The following is a 21,358-nucleotide window of genomic DNA, read 5'->3' on the forward strand; positions in this document are numbered from 1 at the left end:
ATGGTGAGTAACATGATGACAAGAAAGAGAAATAAGATTCCCCTGCCTCACATTTGTATTATTATTTAGCTATTCTCTTGTGGCTCTTACCACCTCTCATATGAACTGGTTCTGTATTTATTTTGCGGTTGTGAATATAGCTGCCTTGTTCAAATTCTTTCATTTTGCTGTTGAGTAAGTTTGGTTTTTGTCAAATGTAATTTAAGAGCATATTTAAATCTGGATGTACATAGAAAACATGAGGCAAAAATTGGTAGGGGTGCCAGGGTGGCTCAGTCAGTTAAGCATCAGACTCGGTTTCAGTTCAGGTCATGATCTCGAGGTTCCTGGGAGGAAGCCCCATGTAGGGCTACATCTGTACTGACAGCATGGAGCCTGTTTGGGATTCTCTCTCTCTCTCTCTCTCTCTCTCTCTCTCTCTCTCTCTCTCCCTCCCTCCCTCCCTCCCTCCCTCCCTCTCTCCCTCTCCCTCTCCCTCCCTCCCTCCCTCCCTCCCTCTCCTGCCCTCCCTCTCCCACTTCGGCTCTCCCTCTCTCTTTCTCTCAGTCTCTCTTTCTCAAAATAAATAAAATAAAATAAAAAAAAGAATTGGCAGTTTTTCAGGGCATTTCAGTGACTGGAAGAATGAAACTCAGCATTTATGCCCTGCCTGCCAGAAAAAAAGGTTTCCATTGGTTGCCTCTACTGTTATAATTCACTGGAGAACGAATTTGTACTTTGCAGGATTGTCCTCCAGACCAAGGAAAAGGTTGCCATTCTACTTTGTCCACCTTTGTGCACTTGAATGTGTTCAGTCACTGATATTTTTGCATGGCACGGGGGGATTAATTGGAATTTTTTCCTTTGGAGAAGGCATTAAATTTCTCTTGTATTCCCAATTCTTTCTTTAGGTGGGAAGGTTGATGTCAGTAACCTGGAAAACATTTTAGAAAACATGAAAATCAAGCTCCCAGATAAGAAACTTAAAGATTTATCACAAAACCTACCAACTGATGGTAAGCATCATAGATATTAGAGACCTCTTAAGGGAAATTTAGACTTAAAAGCTTATTTATGTGAGTGTCTGGAACTAAATCTGTTTTGGTGCTAATATGACTTTTTAACTCTTTAAACATAACAATATTTTTGATTCAGTGTGTTTTCATTAATCTCAGGGTGCATGGTACATGTGTTAGAGTAAGTTATAGGTGATAAGTATTTACTTGAAAGTAGCTGAAGGAAGGCTTATTGCCCAAAAGGAAGAGGTTGCTAATTTCAAATTAACTATGTGACTTAAATATCTTTTAGGGGCGCCTGGGTGGCTCAGTCGGTTGAGCATCCAACTTCGGCTCAGGTCATGATCTCACAGCTCGTGAGTTTGAGCCCCGCGTCGGGCTCTGTGCTGACAGCTCAGAGCATGGAGCCTGCTTCAGATTCTGAGCCTCCCTCTTTCTCTGCCTCAATCCACTCGCATTCTGTCTCTGTCTCTCTCAAAAATAAATAAACATTAAAACAATTTAAATATCTTTTAAAAGTCATATCACCTAGCTATACAATCCTGTTGGAGGACTAAGCAAAAGGATATGACTACTGGTTGACCCTCGAGCTGGACCCAGACAATCAGAGGCTCCTCACTCCCTCCCCTGTCCCTGGAATATATGCTCTGCCCACCATTCCCACAGTGAGAGCTATATTCAAGGATGTTGTCTTGAAAAAACAATGTGTTTTGAGACCATCTGGACAGTATACATGACCGAACCCAGTTAAGACCTCTCTGTGAACTTTAAGATTCCAGAGTGTAGATGCAGAGATCTATTCATCTTGCGGCTACCCAGGAGAATCCTTATATGTAAGTGCCCTTGCTTATTAAACCTGCCACCTACCAATCTGGAGTGGTCCACCTCTTTCTTTGCTCTCTCTCTGCCCTCTGTTAAGGGGGTCCAGGTTTAGATTTCATCCAGGAAGCTTCCAAGGTTGTGAACCAACCATTCCTCTGTAACTTTGTGATATACCAACTTCCTGATTCCCTCCTCCTGTGTTTTGGTACTAGTTTTCATTATTCCTCCCTGGTCTACATTAGGAACTTTAAACAGCAATATTTTGCCTTCTTTCACATAGCCTTCTAGGAGTACCCAGCTGGCTCAGTCAGAAGACCATGTGACTCTTGATCTCAGGGTTGTGACTTCAAGCCCCACACTGGGTATAGAGAGATTACATACATACCTACAAACAAAAATAGCCTTCTAGTTTTCTCACCTTAATTACCAAGAAATGTAGTCCTCCTATTCATCAAAAATACTAGCCCCTGCATTTCTACATTTTCTTTCAATATATAACTTGTTTTAACTTTACTTCTTTCACTGTCCGACTACTCTCTCTGTCATACATGCTGTATATAACTCCAACATTTGATCATCTCAGTCATTCAAATCTCCACTCTTATTTCTGAGCCTTGCTAAAGAAAATCATATAAACTTACAGATTAATGCCCCTCCAAATTCATTTCCTCCTGGATAGTACAAGGACCTAAGAACATTTTTAACTCCATTTTCCCCTTCCCTATATTAAAGTTGTTTAATGTCTTTTAATACTGTCTTATATTCTTTTAACTCAGCAAAGCATTATTAGTAGCAGTGTTTTATAAAGCCAATATTCATCCAGATTTAACCACTCTTACCTTTTCTTTTCTATTCATTCTTCAGATCTTTCATTTGGGATAATTTTTCTTCTGCTGTTAGTAACTTCCTTTATTTAGGATCTGCTAGTAATGATTTGGGAGGGGAGTTGGGCCTAAAAATATCTTTATATTCCCCTTACTTTTGAAAAATATTTCCTCTGGGTTTAGAATTCTAGGTGGACAGTTTTTTTTTTTTTTCAGCACATTGAAAATACTATTCGATTGTTTTCTGCTTTATAATGTTGCTGATGAGAAGTCAGCTATGAATCTATTGGTCTTTGGGGGTAGTCTTTTTTTGTTTCTTTTAAAACATTTATCTTTGTTTCCAAAGTTTCACTATAATGTGGAAGATAAGAATGGAATTATTTTCACTTATTCTCCCTGGGATTCTTTGGGACTTCTGAGTCTGAAAATTAGAATCTTTCATCACATCTGGAAAATTCTCAGTCGTCCTCTCTTCCAATATTGTCTGTATTGCATAGTCTTTTTTTCTTCCCCTGGAACTCTAATTAAACGTATATTAAACCATTTTCCTCTATCCTTCATGACACTTAGCCCCTCTTCAGTATTTTCTGTATTTTTCTTCCTGTGCTTCATTCTCGATAATTTCGCCTGACTTGACTTCCAGTATACTAACTCTTCAACGGTGTCTAGCCTGGTGTTAGATCTAACTATCAACCTCTTGGTTTTAGTTTTTGTATTTCAATAGAAATATAAACAATAGTTTGTGTTGTTTGTATTCTTTTTTGTATCTTGTCTCGTACCCTTTTGGTTTTTTATTTTTAATTTCCAGAAATTCTACTTAGTTCTCTTCTGAATCTATTAGGTCAGGTTTTTAGTTTGTTGTTCCCTACAGATACTTTCAAATTAACATGGTTCTCTTACAATCTTGGTCTCATAATTCCAGTTAATGAATTATTGGTGGGGGTTCTTTTTGTCTCTGTTTTTTTCTTCTGATTCTCACTTATGGTGTCCTTGTTTCCCTATGTGTTTGGTTATTTACTATACGCTGTTCAATGTTATTGAAAAATTCCTGTGAGAATTCTTTGACACCTGAAATGAAATGCATTCCTCCAGAAAGGATTTGCTTTACTTCCTATTCACTTGAGTTTACTATCTGTCAGAGACATTTCAATGACTTTTCATTACTATTCCCCTCATAAGGGGAATATAATTTCCTCAGCTCTGCTAAATTAGTTACCACTACCTTACTTGCTTTCTAGTTTGCAATTATTTGTGAAGTTTTTTGTTCACTGGTATCTTCTATATTGTTGTCTTTGTGAGCATATTCATTGGTTATTCCTTTCATACCATTTTAGTGAAGTTTTCAAGAAGAAGAAGAAAGAAATACTTGTGGAGAGTAAGGTTTTGAAACATTACCCTAGCCAACAAATTGATCAAACTAATTTTTTTCCTCAGGAAAAAAACTGAAATCCAGAGAGAGAGCTCCAGGTAAAAATTGAGAAGTGAGAAGCCATTGGGTTTAGTCCTCAGGCTAGAGGATATTATGTACTTCTGGAGCAAAGATAAGCATTTACAAACCCAGATCAAACGAATCATACTCTGCTTCCCTCAATGATTCCCATTATCATCGTGTGCATGATTAGCTGTTATCCCTTTGCTGTGGATCCTGTGAAATCAGCACAAATTTTCCTTGCTATCTTAAAATAAAAAATAAGAGAGAGATTTCTGAAAGTATGTCCTGACAGAGAAGCTGACAGATCAAAGGTTTCCTCTTACCTAGCCTCAGTGAAATATGTAATAAATAAAGGCTCTGTGAGGAAAGGAACCATGTCTATGTTGCTCACTGTTGTATCCCTCAGTGCCTCCCACGTATGTGCAGATACTTGATACTTTGTAAATACTTGTTGAATTAATGAGGAATTGAATTAATTAAGTAATATGTTTCTTAGCCACTCTGTAAGGCTCTCCACAAAGACTTTCCAGTTATGGTCAGCAATAGGCATTAACTGATAGTTAACTGGGAGTTTTATGTAAAATGACGTCGTGCTATATATGTAGCAAGAGCCCGTAAGGTGCAAATCTGCTAACGAAATATATATGGAGACGGTATACTGGAACCTACCCTAAAGGAAGAATGGGATTCCATAGTAATAAGTGGCATATTTTTGGGTAAGAAAATGCTAATAATATGCATAATTTCTAAGTTTTCCTTACTCTAAAATACACTGTATCTGCAATCCTGGAAAAATATACTGATTTCAGAGCTAATTCTGTCATTCTAACATGTTCCACTCCACTGTTCAATTTTTAAGTGTTTAACATTACCATGTGCAAAGCCTTATGGTGCTTCCTGGGTTAGGATGTTTGGAGGGAATACAGAATAAATACTTTTTTTTTTTTTTTCATTTAAAGGCACTCACAATCTTTGAGCATATAATGAACATACCTACTAGAAAACATGCAATAAACTAAGTTAACTTGGAAGTGTCAATACTGGAGAATGTTAAGTGAGGAAAGAGTTAGATTTAAATTTCTGAACTGAAACTTTTTTACTCTTGTTCCCAGGATCTGATATAGTAGGTGGTATACATTGAAGAGAACAAGCCTGAGGAGGGAGATGTTACATGGTGTGTGGAGGTTGGGATATTAAAAGAAAGCAGAAAATAAATAGTGTAATTACTAGTGAGCATTTTTAGAGAGGAGTTTTCCATTTCATGCTAATTTGCATATATGTATTCAACAACAAATCATAAAGAAACATTAATCCCTTTGCTCTATTTAACAGTCGTTCTCTATCAGTGCACAATTGTGTCTGTCTGAATTGTGGCTTATTTTTTTAGCTTCCGGGATGGCTGATCTGCATACACTGCTAAAAGAAATGAAGAAATTCACAGGTGAGCAAGATGCTTTGTGAAAAGATGTAAAACAAAAAAAGCAAATACTTCACATTCACATACATATTTAAGGTTATGTTTTCTTATTCTGTCATTGACCGTTAACTTCTACTTTTTTAATGATTAAAATTTGATTCTAATGACATGAAGATTACATTGGATATTTATGTTTTGGCAAAAATGTTGCGCTGCTCTCTCTCTATAACAAGTTCTATATTCTCTGAAACTTCATTTTTATTTTGTGATTCGTTCCAATGGGCAACACACCTGTGGTCATTTACTTAAAATATTTAACTACCGTTTACTGTAACCCAGCAATTGTTAAGGTGAAACTTTGGCAGGGATACAAATAATGCGGTCAGTGAAGCTAATCTATCTTCCAAGTCAGGCAAAGCAAAGAGTAACAGATTTTAGTGATGATAATACAATTAAAATGAGGTAGCTGCCTGTACATAACTTAGATCAGTTTGCCTCCTATATATTCCTTTCTGTGATCTGGGTTAACTCCTCTGAGGTCATTAAGTGCGCTAGGAATAAATATTTTATTTAGAACTCAAGAAATACTTTCTGATAACTATAGATAACCCTTTTAAGCTTAGACGCTTCATTTGGAGTCAGTAGGCAATTCTCATCTGTTACCGTTCCCATCTTTTAAAGGAGGAAAAGTTGAAGCCAAGGATATACACAAAGTACTGGGAAACATGGGAATAGAACTCACAGATAGAGAGCTCTGGGGGCTGTTGAAAATATTGCCGATTACTGGTAGGTAGTTTCTGTATCACTGTATATGTATGGTATATCTCTGTGCTAGTGTAAACTTTAATGTGAGAACATCTAAAGAATGGACCCATCTGGTTTCCTATAAAAATCTAAAAGACAAAAAGATCAACACTTAGTTGTAAAGAAATTATGCCTTTGACATTTAAGTGTATTGTTTTGGGAGGCTATGGTATCTTCCAACCTAGGTTCTGCCATTAAGAGTATCATTACTCTGAAGTGAATGAAGCTTAAGCAAGGCAAAGACAAAAAGAAGGCTAATTTAGCAGGTAGTAAAGGAAGAAAAAGGAGAAATCAGGATGAGAGGGAAAGGTGTATCTGTTTCAGTGTAAAAGAATGGACAGACTGTCCACATTAAAAAATTTCTCTTTGTCTTATTTTTTTCTTATTTATTAAGGATAGGTAGGCCTGGGAAATGTAGGCATATAACTTAAGATGATATTTTTAAAGTATGTATTTATGAAATTTCACTCTTCTTACTCTATCCATATAACCTTAATTTTTTTAACCTTAAATATGTATTGTTTTACAGCTGATGGAAAGGTAGAGAAAAATACACTGCTCGATTATATAAAAGCTTTTCCTGGTAAGTCAGAATCTCAACAAGAAGGCAAATAAAACTAAGATCTACAGACTTTACCTTAACTTTTTAAAAATTTTTTAAATGTTTTTATTTATTTTTGAGACAGAGCATGAGCAGGGGAGGGGCAGAGAGAGGGGGAGAAAGAGGGGGAGACAAAATCTGAAGGAGGCTCCAGGATCTGAGCTGTCAGCACAGAGCTGGATGCGGGGCTTGAACTCACGGAGGGAGAGATCATGACCTGAGCTGAAGTCAGATGCTTAACCGACTGAGCCACCTAGGCACCCCAGACTTTACCTTAACTTTTAAAAGACCTTATCATTACACAATAATTAGATTATTGATTTTATTATCCCATTAGCCTATAGAGCTACTTTAGATGCAACTACATCCAATGTGATAATTTATAGTTCTCTGATACTGAAAAAGTTTCAAAAATCTATTTGCTATCCAGAGCTCTAGTTATTTTCTAACATAACTCATCAGATTCACCATATATATGTACATATGTATACATATGTATGTGTGTATATGTATGTGTGTATATATATGTGTATATGTGTATATGTATATGTATACGTATATGTATATATGTATATATACATATATGTATATGTATATACGTATATGTATACGTATATGTATATGTATGTATATATGTATGTATGTATACATACATACGTATATACATATAATGAATATATTCTATTTTTGGCTTCCACAATACATTTCTATTGTGGAATGTGTCAACATGTCCCACAGGTAGCCCTAAACAGTTTTGTTTTGTTTTTAATTATTGTGCTGTGGATTTGTTTCACTCAGTTGGTGTGTGAATATAGCCAGTATTTTTCTTGGATATCAGTTCCTATTTTTATCCCTATTCCGTCTTCCCTGAGGTGGAAAGTGCTACACCCCTAAAATGCAAAGCATCCTGGAAAACTTGGGTTACGAGCTGGAGGATGAGGAAATTGAGGACCTGCAGAATCGTCTGCCAACTGATGGTGAGTTTGTTGTTCCACCTTTAGGGAAAGTGAACTCCTCTAATAAAACTTCCAAATTTATTCATATGGAAAAAAATGTATCATCTCAGATCATTATTGTTTAAATCAGACATCAGTAATCTGCTAAAACAGTGACACCCCTGCAGGCCTAAATTCGTAGACACCAACTAGAAATTGACAGACCTAAGAAGCAGGTAGAGAAATGAAACAAAGGAAAGTAAAGTCAAAGAAGAAATTTTAAAACCAGCAGGGGGAAAAAAAAAGGAAAAAGCCCTTAAATCACCATACATTTTTAACTAGACTAAAAGAAGGAGATATAATAGCAGAAAAGACAAGTAATCACTTCCCCAAATCTACTTGTCTTGAGGATTATCTTCAGATGGGAGAGATTTTTCACTGGTCCTGCTTCTATCTGGGACTTCCTCCAACATTGTCTGGATACACCTGGCCCACACTTCTAGCTCTGCTTTCCAGAAGAACTCTTAGGCTTGTCTGTCTTTGGTTCTTACAACACACCGGGCCGGCTATTGGAAACCTCTCTTTTGTTTTCCAAAAGGTGGAGCTACAGCTCAAGTTTGTGGTTTCTCCCTTGTCCACAGCCCCTGGAGTGTTCTCTGAGGACACTCCTGTTTACTCTTGCCACCACACTCATGAGCCTGCACAAGCAGCTTGCTGCAGAGTCGGGGGGAGGTATGGGCTTAGCACTCGGGGTGTTGGAGGTGCCCACACAGGCCAGGTGTGGGGTTCCTCAGGTGAGGTTCTCCCAGAAGCTCATGGACAGGCTTATCTACTGCGTCCCGAGGCAGTCAGCAGAAACCACATCCGTTGAATGCTCTTTAACATTATCTGCCTGTTCATGATCTTCTTCCTTTCCCCAGTCATAGTGGTCCCACCTCAACACTTGGGGTGCTGCAGGAGAGAAACCGGCTTCTCCAGCAGTGTTCCACACAGCTGGGGTAGCTGGACAATCACTCACAGCTATCCCTTCCTCCACGGGAGAGACTGTCACCAGCTAGTAGTATAGCCCTGCGCTGTGTTGCCTTCAGGGTGGGGCCACACTGGCAGGATTCCTTTTACCCTCTCCAGTGCATCCAAACTCCAATGGAGTGCTGGAATCTCTCCTCAGGAGAGGTGGACCTCCACAAAGGCCCACTCATTGTGGGTGTCTGCCCAAGTCATCACTCTTCTGGATTTTCCCAACCACAGAGGGCCTGTGGCTGGTTTGCAAGTTCCTGCTGGTTCTACAGCCTGTACCAAGGTCTGTCTACCTGTTACCCAGTACCCATGTGGGTAGATTCCTGCTGGGTTCCTTGGCATATGGTGCCAGATCCCACAACTCCCACAGAGACACTTTTGTTCACGGATAGATGCTGAATTCGGTTGTTAGAAAGGGGGACAAAAAGGAGGGATGTCTTATCCTGCCATGAGCTGACATTATTCCTCAATAATTACAAAGTATTAAATGCCTGCTATATACCACAAACAATATTTGGCACTTGAAATATGTTATCAATAGTCCTCAAAACAACTCTGAAAAATAGATTGTAATCCTGGTTTCTCTGACGTGGAAATTGAGAGTCAGTCACAGAAGTTAATTGACTTGACCAAAGCCACATGGCTGCTAAGTGGCAGAATGGAGATGTCAACTCTATAGAAGCCTTTCTAGGTTTACATAAACTTCAAAGGTTTGCCCTTTCTACTAAATAATACTGCCTTGTGTAGGAGAGGTAAGGAGGGCTACATAGACTGTGGTATGAATGATACCCTCAGGGGGCTGTGTGATGTGGCCCTAGAAACGAGGATTTTCAACCAGTAAGTACACAAATGAGAGATTCAGAAAAGACTGGAAATCTTGGTGGCTATGGAATTGGAAGCTTAAAGAATGTGCTGAGTAAGGGTTGAGTGTGGAAGTAGCCATGTACAACATTTTAGGTAGGTAAACACATTGACGTTACAGTATACATTGCTTTTAAATCCTGCAATGGTAAGGTGGCCAAACCTCAGAATACTCCTGGGTCCAAAGTGGAACAAGTGAAGTGGAAGGCAGGACCAGCAATGCTTTCAAAACTTTCTAGCACTACTGGTATTTACCCAATGAATGCAAAAATACTAATTCGAAGGGATACATGCCCCCCGATGTTTATAGACACATCATCAACAACAGCCAAATAATGGAAAGAGCCCAAATGTCCATCAACTGATAAATGGATATATACAATGGAATATTACTCAGCCATAAAAAGAATGAAATCTTGCCACTTGCAATGACGTGGATGGAGCTAGAGGATATAAGGAGCTTATGTGGCTAGAGGAGCTAAGCAAAATAAGTCAGAGAAAGACAAATACCATATGATTTCACTCATGTGGAATTTAAGAACCAAAACAAAAGACCAGAGGGGAGAAGAAATAGAGAGGAAAACCAAGAAACAGACTCTTAACTATAGAGAACACAGTGATGGTTACCAAAGAGGAGGTGGTGGGGGTAGAGGTGAAATAGGTGATGGGGATTAAGGGTACACTTGTAGTGATGAGCACAGGGTGATTTGTGGAAGTGTTGACTCAATAAATTGTAGACATGAAACTATCAAAGTAAAAATAAAAATAAATTTAAAAATAAAACTTGCTAACACTCCTATGTACAGCATGTGATATCTTATACTGCAGCTTCTTCTTCTTTGCTATATATTTGTCATATTTAAATTCTTATTCTTGGGGCACCTGGGTGGCTCAGTCGGTTGGGTGTCTGACTTCGGCTCAGGTCATGATCGCACACTTGTGAGTTCTGGCCCCGAACTGGGCTGTGTGCTGACAACTCAGAGCCTGGAGCCTGCTTCAGATTCTGTCTCCCTCTCTCTCTGCCTCTCTTCCCCTCCCCCCTGCCTCTCTCTCTCTCTCTCTCTCTCAAAAAAAAAAAAAAACATTAAAAAATTAATAAAATAAAATTTTGTTCTCCAATTCCATGTTCATCTGGGATAAACTTCTAAATTTCAGGGTTTTGTTCCACAATATGACATCTTTATAATGTTTTCTGGGTCTGAGTCATTATGGCTGGGTCTCATTTGTACATTATTTTACAGATATAAAGGTTAAGCTGAATATGCTCATGGAAAATTTAGAGCCATTCAGAGGTGAGTGAAAGCTTATAGGAAAAACTTATTATAAATAGCAACATTCTGATGCTTTTATGTTATGGTTTTAAACATTTTATCCCTATAATACTGACATTATTAGTCTTCTTGGTATATTAACGGTCCAGATTAGCTCTGAGTTATATGCTTTTTGAACAAAACTACTAAATTTTTATGTCTTACTAAAATATCCTGTGTTCTCTGGATTTTTTTTTTTCAAAAATGCCCATCACTTTCCATTGTTGGAAGAGCCAAAAGTCTATGTTACCACAATAACTGGCATGATAAAACATTGGTATAAATCTTTTTCTGAATAACTTATCATACAGGCAGATAAAAAGTAATATACATACCATCTGTATAGAATGATTTATATAGTCATTTATATAAGTGGTTCTAGTTTCGTATACAACTCCCATTCCAGAGTGTTGATTTATCCCATTTTTATTTGAGCATTCAAAGAGTATTTTTTTCTCTCTAGAATTATGAGATTTAGTGCTGTTTCTGACATTCCCTTAGAGTCTTGACTCAGTATTTTGACCAACCCCACTCTTAATTCTGCAATTAAACTTAGATGAAAATCATAGTTTAGAATCACTCATCACCCTTAAATTTTTCATCAGTCATAATTTACATCTTTTCAAAGGAATCAAGATTAATGTTGATGACGTAGATGACGTTTTGAAAAACATAGGGATAGAACTCACACCTAAGGAACGCTGGAGGCTGCTAAAAACCCTGCCAATTACTTGTGAGCATTTCTGATACTGGTTTGGCCTTTAGGAGAACGTAGTTTAAGTGTATATATTATTGGGGTAGGTGGGGAATTATTAAACATTTATTAAACATATATGTATATTCAATGCATTTATTGAGCACTTCTTAGGTTATGGGATTAAAGACAAAAATCCTTGCCCTCATGGAGGCTGCCATAGGGGATGGAGCTTACTTGATTGGGATTTAGCTTGAGGACTTCATAAAGAAATTAAGATTTTTAAATTGATAAAATTTAATTTAGTATATTAACTTTGAAATGTCTGGCAGCCCTAAAGCATAAAGAGAAAGAAGGGGGAAAAAGAGAGGAAGTCAGGTTAAAAAGTGTCAAATCAAAGAGATGGAAAGATTCAGAACAGTAAAATGGATAAATTTAAGACCTTCCTCTACTCCTTCCCTTTATTCTTTTTTTTTTTTAATAGACATGTACTTTTTAAAAAGTTGATTTATTTTTGAGAGGGGAAAGGGGCAGAGAGAAAGGGAGACAGAGGATCTGAAGCAGGCTGCATGCTGCTTCAGAGAGCCATGCCATATCAGAGAGCCTGATACAGGGCTCAAACTCACAAACTGCGAGCTAGATCATTACGTGAGCCGAAGTCAAACACTTAACCAACTGAGCCACCCAGGCACCCCCTCCTTCCCTTTTTCTTAAAGCCAAGAGAAGGATGTGTGGATAAGAAATGAGATAAATCTGTAAGGCAAAGCATGTGACATTGTCTTTATTAAATAGACTGTACTCTTGTTATGAATTGCTGTATCACTTTCTCTAAGACATCAATTATGACTTCTCTTATAGTTGATGGAAAGGTGTATCATGTTCGGTTGCTAGAAGGTGTAAAGACTTTCCAAGGTGAGTGATAAGCTTAATGATAACAACAGCTTATTTCTCTTGATTATAATGCCAGGTACTGTCCTAAGTACTTGATGTCTAATAACTCGCTTAATTATCACAAAAACTCTATGAGGTATGTACTTACATTGGCACCATTTTACAAATGGGAGGTATTAACTCACTTGCCTAAGGTCACACAGTTTGAACTTAGGAAGAGGATTTGAACCCCTATTCCTAACCACTCTGTTATATTTAAGTTAGGTTATTAACCTTTTTATTCCCCCTTATGACTTATAATTCAAGGTCACGTAACCACTAAGTGTGTAGAAATGGTTTACTGTTACAATGGCAGGTTTCAAACTCAGCAGCCAGAATCGTGGCTGTTGTTTCTGACATATTCCTCCATTATGAATAATAAATGAAGAATGAATAAGAAATTTCATTCCTTTTCCTTGCTTTATATTCTATAACAAATTTTAGCAGGGTGTCTTATAGCATATGTAAGGACAATGTTCTTTTCTTCACATTCCCCAGCCCTGTCCCCTGCCACCTTAGTTTTATGTTTGCCTTGAACATCTGCATGGCAACTTTGCTTTTCTCCCCCAACCCCATTGGGATTTGGTGCATAGACTTAACTAGAATTCTTTTAATAATAGGCATAGTTTCACATTTCTGTTTTGCCTCTTTATTTATTAAGGAGGGAAAATTTTAGAAAATAAACTAGAAACCATTCTGGAAAACTTGAACTATGACCTTGAAAATGAAGAAATCAAAGATCTACAGAATCATTTGAAAATTGATAGTGAGTATTTCACTTACCACTTCCTTTCAGAAAAATCTTCGAAATCTTCTCATGAAATCTGAGTATTCTTATTCAATTTCACTTAGAAAGTTAAAAGCACTTGTAGAGTTATAATCCTCGAGGATGAGAAATAGGACTTCTGATTATTATTGTTAATATCATGTGAGGATCAATAGGGCGCTGGTAGATTACAATTTAGCTAGGAAAAGCAAAACAGTACTTCAGAGAAAAACAATAGAAGTTATTGAAATAGATGCTGGAAAAAGGTCAGAGATTGACAAAACCATATGAGGAGGTAAAAAAAAAAAAAAAAGGTTTGGAATTGTCTGACAAGCAGTGTACAAACCAGAGGTGATCATATTCTGATTTCACAGATATGAATGTCGGGTTGGGTTGAAATAGAGGCTCAGTGATATCTGACTTTAGACCAGTAATATGGCACCAGAGAGATATCTTTTAAGTGAAAAGGGTCAAGTGGAAAAGAATTAAAGATCTAATTTAGCATGTTAAAACACCCTCTTTAGAATTCTAGAAGGTTGTTGGATGTTTTAAGAAAATGAAAAATCAACAAATTCCCTCTATGTAAGGAATGAGAAGTTAGAAAATTTCATGGAAGAAAGGCATCCTATTCCCAATAGCAATACATGTTTTGTTTGTGTACAATTTATGATTTGTATTCCAGATAATGGAAGGATTTCACTGAACTCCTTTATGAGGACAGCAAATTTATTTTCTGGTGAGTGAGAAGTAATGAGGAAAAAATGTAAAATCAGGATCCTTTGTTGTATGTACATACCATATTTTAATCGTATATCCCAGTACTCCAAACTATACACAAGCCTTATTTCACCGATATACTGATGGCGTGTTTGTCTTTAAGAATATAGATGGACTTCTTATTACCTATGGTTTTAGAAGTATCATTTTTTAAGAAGTCTATTTTATTATAGGCTGGTTGGCTTGTCCCCCTTTTTTAGAGCATTAATAAAAGCATTCTTTTGACAAGGCTTAAAGGAAACATGTTATCTTTTAACCCCTTCTTGTGATGCAGTTAGACAAGCCTCCCTGTATCCTTGTTCTGAAGTTATATCTCTAGCAAGTTGAGATGCTGCTATGTTATTATAATTTTCTTAAATTAGAATTGTTATGCATGAAAATGTTCACATACCTTATCTCCCATCTTTTTAAAGGTGATAAAATTAATGCCAGTGACACACAACTTTATCTGAAAAATGTAGGTATTGAGTTAACAAATAAAGAAAGCCAGGATCTACTGAACATACTGCCATTGGATGGTAAGCATTTCAGGCATTGCTGTGGATTTCAGAGAATACTGGGCTTAAGAGTTTTTGTACAAAATTCTCGAAGTATAACTCTTTAAAGTCCTATTAAAAATTTAAAAAGGGGTGACATCAGCAACATGTCCTTTTAACCACCCTTCTTACTCAATGAATTAGAGGGCGCCTGTCTGACTCAATTGGAAGAGCAAAAGACTCTTGATCTCTGGTCCTGAGTTTGAGCCCCACATTGGGTGTAGAGATAACTTAAATAAAACTTCAAAAACAAAAACAATGAATTGGACATTCACACACAAACAAGAGTGCCTTTGGGAGTGTTTCGGGAACTAGCACCTTACTCCAAGGGACCCAGGAGGAGCCTCACCCACCTGTGCAACCCGCAAGAGACAGCCAGCCTCCATACGGGGCTGCAGAGCCAACACAGAATTGCGTACAAATTGCGTACAACACAAAATTCCGGCAAAATTGTGTACATCTCTCTCAGTGCTGTCAGGCAAAAATCAGATGAGTGCTGACCCAGGCACGAGAGAGAACCTGCAGAAGTCTAGCCTTGCTGGAGGGAGACTCCAACACACCATCAGAGAAAAAGAAAGAAAGAAAAATACGAATTTGGTCACAGCGGAGGCAGTAAGAGAAACTTCCCTGGCGCCACTCTCCCCGAAGCAAATAATGCACAGGAGTGATGTATAGGCCACAGTGACCTCTCCCCTAGGGGAAAGGAAAGCAGTGAGTGAGTGCCTGAGTGCCTGGCTTCCCCAGCAGAGCAGGACCAGCTGGGAAAACCCATTTCTCTTCACCAGCACCCAGGGGACTATAGGCGGGAACTCTTAGAGGCAGAGATGAATTTCAACTGGCAGTGTTGAGATTGCGCTCAGCAGGAAGTCGACCCATGAGTCTCTGGGAATACACCTGGGGATCTCCCTATGGTTCTCAAGATTCCCAATGCCCAAGTGCTAAGCCCACACCTCCCCTTATTCTGCTGCTAGCTCCTTGTGCAGGAGTGACAACTGCGTCCTCTAGAGCGAGCTCCAGTAGTAAGCATGCTCAGAAAACCGCCAGGAGTAGCAAGGGAGAAACCATAAACTTGAGCTAGAGCGCCACCTGGTGGAAAACAAAAGTTTTCAATAGCCAACCTGGTGAATTCTAAAGACCATTAAATATATATATAAAAGCTTAAAATTTGGCCACAAAGTCATTCTGACAAGTATAAGGTAACATTTCTTTGTGGTCCTGATTTGCATTTCCCTGAGATATCGCCTTACACCCATCAGAATGGCTAGAGTCAAAAAGACATGAAATAACTAGTAGTGGTGAGAATGTGGAGAAAAAGGAATGCTCATTCACTGTTGGTGGGGATATAGATTGGTGCAGCCATTGTGGAAAGCAGTATGGAGGCTCCTCAAAAAATTAAAAATAGAAATACCATATGATGCAATAATTCCACTACTGGGTATTTACCCAAAGAAAACAAAAACACCAATTTGAAAAGATGCGTGCACCTCTGTGTTTATTGCAGCATTGTTTACAACTGCCAAGATATGGAAGCAGCCCAAGTGTCCAATGATAGATGAATGGATAAAGAAGATGTGGTGTATATGTGCAATGGAATATTACTCAGCCATAAAAAAGGATGAGATCTTTCCACTTGCAACAACATGGATGGACCTAGAGAGTATTATGCTAAGTGAAATAAGTTAGAGAAAGATAAATACCATATGATTTCATTCATATGTGAATATAAAAAGAAATAAAGATTATACAAACAAAAAGCAGAATCAGACCTATAAATAGAGACAAACTGATGGTTGCTGTGGCACAGGGGGAGTGGAGGTTGGGCAAAATGGAAGTAGGAGTTACAAGTGTCCAGTTACTGAGTATACGTCATGGGAGTAAAAGGTACAGCATAGGGAATATAGTCAATGGTGTTGTCATAGTGCTGCATAGTGACAGGTGGTATCTACGCTTGTAGTGAACATAGCATAACAGAGAGAGTTGTTGAATTACTATGTGTGTACCTGAAATTAATGTAACATGTATTGACTATACTCAAATTTTAAAAAATATGTTGAAAAAAATTAAAATTAAATTTGGCCACAAAGTGCACAAGAAGAGTGGAGGAAGCATACCTTCACAAAGACAAAGGAAAAACTCATAATAACAACACCATAGAATATAACGCCCCATCTGAAGACAACAGGCAAAAAGCTAAGGAGGTGTCTGTTCCTTCGAATGCCAAAGTAGCAACACATGACCACAGGAAAAATTTAAAATCAAGGAAATATGACATCATAAAAAGAAAATTATTATTCTTCAGAGGCTGAGCTCAAAGGTATGCATATTGATATCTAGTGGATAAAGAATTCAAGATAATTCTTTTGAAGAAACTCAATGAGCTACAAGAAAACTCAAAGAAAATTCAGTGAAATCAGGAATAAATGTAGGAACAAATTGAGTTCTGTCCCAAAGAAATTGAAATTATGAAAAAGAACCAAGCAGTAATTCTGGAGCTGAAGAATTTAGTGAATGAAATGAAAAATGCAATAGAGAGCATCAGTAGCAGGGCATACAAAATGGAAGAAAGAATAAATTACTTAGAGGATAGAAGTTTTGAAATAACATAGAATAAAAGCAATAAATATTTTTTCCTTTTTTAAAATTTAAATTCTAGTTAGTTAACATAGAGTGCAATATTGGATTCAGAAGTAGAATTTAGTCATTCATCACTTACATATAACACCAAGTGCTCATCATACCGAGTGCCCCCCTTAATACCCATCCCCCATCTAGCCCATCACCCACCTACCTCCCTGTATCAACCCTCAGTTTGTTCTCTATTTAAGCATTTCTTACCATACCTTGAGATCATAACAGTCATATATGAAAGACCCAACACTAATATCATGCTCAATGGGGAAAAACTAAGAGCTTTCTCCCTAAGGTCAGGAGCATGACAGGGATGTCCACTCTCACCACTGTTATTCAACATAGTATTGGAAGTCTTAACCTCAGCAATCAGACAACGCAAAGAAATAAAAGGCATCCAAATAGGCCAGGAGGAAGTCAAACTTTCACCCTTTTCAGATGACATGATACTCTATGGAAAACCCAAAAGATTCCAAAAAAACCTGCTAGAACTGATCCATGAATTCAGCAAAGGTGTAGAATATAAAATCAATGCACAGAAATCGGTTGCATTCCTATACACCAATAATGAAACAACAGAAAGAGAAATCAAGGAATCAATCTCATTTACAATTGCACAAAAACCATAAAATACATAGGAATAAATCTAACCAAAGAGGTAAAAAATCTATACACTGAAAACTATAGAAAGCTTATGAAAGAAGTTGAAGAAGACACCAAAAAATGGAAAAATATTCCATGTTCCTGGATACGAAGAACAAATATTGTTAACATGTAAATACTACCCAGAGCAATCTACATGTTCAGTGCAATACCTATCAAAATAACACCAGCATTCTTCACAGAGCTAGAACAAACAATCCTAAAATTTGTATGGAACTACAAAAGACCCCGAATAGCCAAAGCAATCTTGAAAAAGAAAACCAAAGCAGGAGGCATCATAATCCCGGACTTCAAGCTGTATTACAAAGCTGCAGTCATTAAGACAGTATGGTACTGGCACAAAAACAGACTCATATCAATGGAACAGAATAGGAAACCCAGAAATGGATCCACAAATGTACGGCCAACTAATCTTTGACAAGGCAGGAAAGAATATCCAATGGAATAAAGACAGTCTTCAGCAAGTGGTGCTGGGAAAACTGGACAGCGACATGCAGAAGAATGAACCTGGACCACTTTCTTACACCATACACAAAAATAAACTCAAAATGGATGAAAGACCTCAATGTAAACAGGAAGCCATCAAAATCCTTGAGGAGAAAGCAGGCAAAGACCTCTTTGATCTTGGCCGCAGCAACTTCTTACTCAACACGTCTCTGGAGACAAGGGAAGCAAAAGCAAAAATGAACTATTGGGACCTCATCAGAATAAAAAGCTTCTGCACAGTGAAGGAAACAATCAGCAAAACTAAAAGGCAGCCAACAGAATGGGAGAAGATATTTACAAATGACATATCAGATAAAGGGTTAGTATCCAAAATCTATAAAGAATTTATCAAACTCAACACCCAAAAAAACAAATAACCCAGTGAAGAAATAAATGGGCAAAAGACATAAATAGACACTTCCCCAAAGAAGACATCCAGATGGCTAACAGACACATGAAAAAATGCTCAGCATCACTCATCATCAGGGAAATACAAATCAAAACCACCATGAGATACCACCTTACACCTATTAGAATGGCTAACATTAACGACTCAGGCAACAACAGATGTTGGCAAGGATGTGGAGAAAGAGGATCTCTTTTGCGCTGCTGGTGGGAATGCAAACTGGTGCAGCCACTCTGGAAAACAGTATGGAGGTTCCTCAAAAAATTAAAAGTAGAACTACCCCACGACCCAGCAATTGCACTACTAGGTATTTACCCAAGGGAATACACGTATGTTGTTTCAATGGGGCACATGCACCCCAATGTTTATAGCAACACTATCAACAATAGCCAGAGTATGGAAAGAGCCGAAACGTCCATCAATGGATGAATGGATAAAGAAGATATAGTATATATATACAATGGAGTATTACTCAGCAATCAAAAAGAATGAAATCTTGCCATTTGCAACTACATAGAAGGAACTAGAGGGTATTATGCTAAGTGAAATTAGAGAAAAACAAATATCATATGACTTCACTCATATGAGGACTTTAAGATACAAAACAGATGAACATAAGGGAAGGGAAGCAAAAATAATATAAAAACAGGAAGGGGGACAAAACATAAGAGACTCTTAAATATGGAGAACAGAGGGTTACTGAAGGGGTTCTGGGAGGGGTTGGGCCAAATGGGTACGGGCACTAAGGAATCTACTCCTGAAATCATTGTCGCACTATATGGTAACTAACTTGAATGTAAATTTTAAAAGATAAATTAAATTTTAAAAAAGTTTCTTATGGCTTGTTTCCCTCTCTCTTTTTCTCCGCCTCCCATATGTTCATCTGTTTCATTTCTTAAATTCTACATATGATTGAAAATCATATGGTATTTATCTTTCTCTGACTTCTTTCACTTAGCACAATACACTCTAGCTCCATCTATGTCATTGCAAATGGCAAGATTTCATTCTTTTTGATGGCTGAGTAACATTCCATTGTACATATACCACATCTTCTTTATCCATTCATCAATTGATGGACACTTGGGCTATTTCCATAGTTTGGCTGTTGTTGATAATGCTGCTATAAACATCAGGGTGCATGTATCCCTTCAAATCTGTATTTTTTAAATGTTTGTTTATTTTTGAGAGAGAGAACAGGGGAGGGGCAGAGAGAGAGGGAGACAGAGGATCTGAAGCAGGCTCTATGCTGACAGCAGAGAATCTGATGCAGGTTCAAACTCATGAACTGTGAGATCAAAGTCAGACGCTTAACCAACTGAACCACCCAGGTGCCCCTTGAAACTGTATTTTTGTATCCTTTGGGTAAATATCTAGTAGTGCAATTGCTGGATCACAGGGTAGTTCTAGTTGTAACTTTTTGAGAAACCTCCATACTATTCTCCAGAGTGGCTGCACCAGTTTTCATTCCCACCAAGAGTGCAAGAGGGAAAAACAAAGATTTTAAAAGAGCAAAGAAAGCCTATGCGAGCTACAGAATTCCATCAAAAGACAAATATTAGAATAATCAGTTCCCAGAAGGAAAAAAGGGAAAAGGAGGCAGAGAACAGAGAAATAATAGTTGAGAACCCCCCAAATCTGGGGAACAATTTGGACATCCATCAAGCTAATAATAGATCATCCTATTATCTCAATGCAAAAAAGACTTTATCTAAGACACATTATATTGAAACAGTCAAAAATCAATAGTATTAACTAGCTTTTTTGTGATAATCACTTCATAATCTATACAAATATCAAATTATTATGTTGTAAACCTGAAACTAATATGATGTTATATGTCAATTATATCTCAATTTTAAAAATCATTGATAAAAAGTCCTGAAAAGAACAGTAAAAAACAAATGTAACCCAGAAAGGAACTCCCACTATATGCTATCAACAGATTTCTCAGCAGAAACTCCAGAGTTTAATCACAGACTCAAAGTGCTGAAAGAGAAAACTTGCCAGCCAAGAATACTTTATTCAGCAAAGTTATCCTGGAGGATAACTTTGGAGCGGGGCGCGCTCCACGGACTGGCGGGAGGGAGCCGGGGCAGAGGGGCGGCTCGCCGGCCAAGCAGAGCCCCCGAGTCTGGCTGGCAAAAGGGGAGGGGCCGGACGGACTGTGTTCCGACAGCAAGCGCGACTTAGCGTCTGGGAGGTCAGAAGTTAACAGCTCTGCTCGGAAAGCGGGAAGGCTGGAGGACAAAGGGAGGGAGAGCTGCTGAGCCCCCGGACGGCAGAGCTCAGCTTGGCGGGGAACAAAGGCGCCAGCGCCATCTCCCCCGCGCATCCCCCAGCCAAAATCCCAAAGGGAACCAGTTCCTGCCGGGGAACTTGCTCGCCCAGCGCAAACACCCAACTCTGTGCTTCTGCGGAGCCAAACCTCCGGCAGCGGATCTGACTCCCTCC

At 38.2% G+C, this 21,358-nt stretch overlaps 2 protein-coding genes across 2 annotated transcripts in view; one reads left to right on the plus strand and one right to left on the minus strand.

Moving 5' to 3' along the window:
• CDC27 (cell division cycle 27) overlaps positions 1–21,358 on the minus strand; it is an 803,505-nt gene that overhangs the window by 495,824 nt on the left and 286,323 nt on the right. The window lies entirely within an intron of this gene.
• On the plus strand, positions 10,954–14,221 carry LOC125927348 (calmodulin-4-like). Its single transcript, XM_049637622.1, has 5 exons — positions 10,954–11,000; positions 11,647–11,751; positions 12,571–12,624; positions 13,304–13,408; positions 14,091–14,221. The coding sequence occupies exons 1-5, from the start codon at positions 10,970–10,972 to the stop codon at positions 14,150–14,152; spliced, it is 357 nt and encodes a 118-aa protein (XP_049493579.1). The 5' UTR covers positions 10,954–10,969; the 3' UTR covers positions 14,153–14,221.

The sequence above is a fragment of the Panthera uncia genome, chromosome E1 (genome assembly GCF_023721935.1).
Source record: "Panthera uncia isolate 11264 chromosome E1, Puncia_PCG_1.0, whole genome shotgun sequence".
NCBI classification, from domain to species: Eukaryota; Metazoa; Chordata; class Mammalia; order Carnivora; family Felidae; genus Panthera; species Panthera uncia.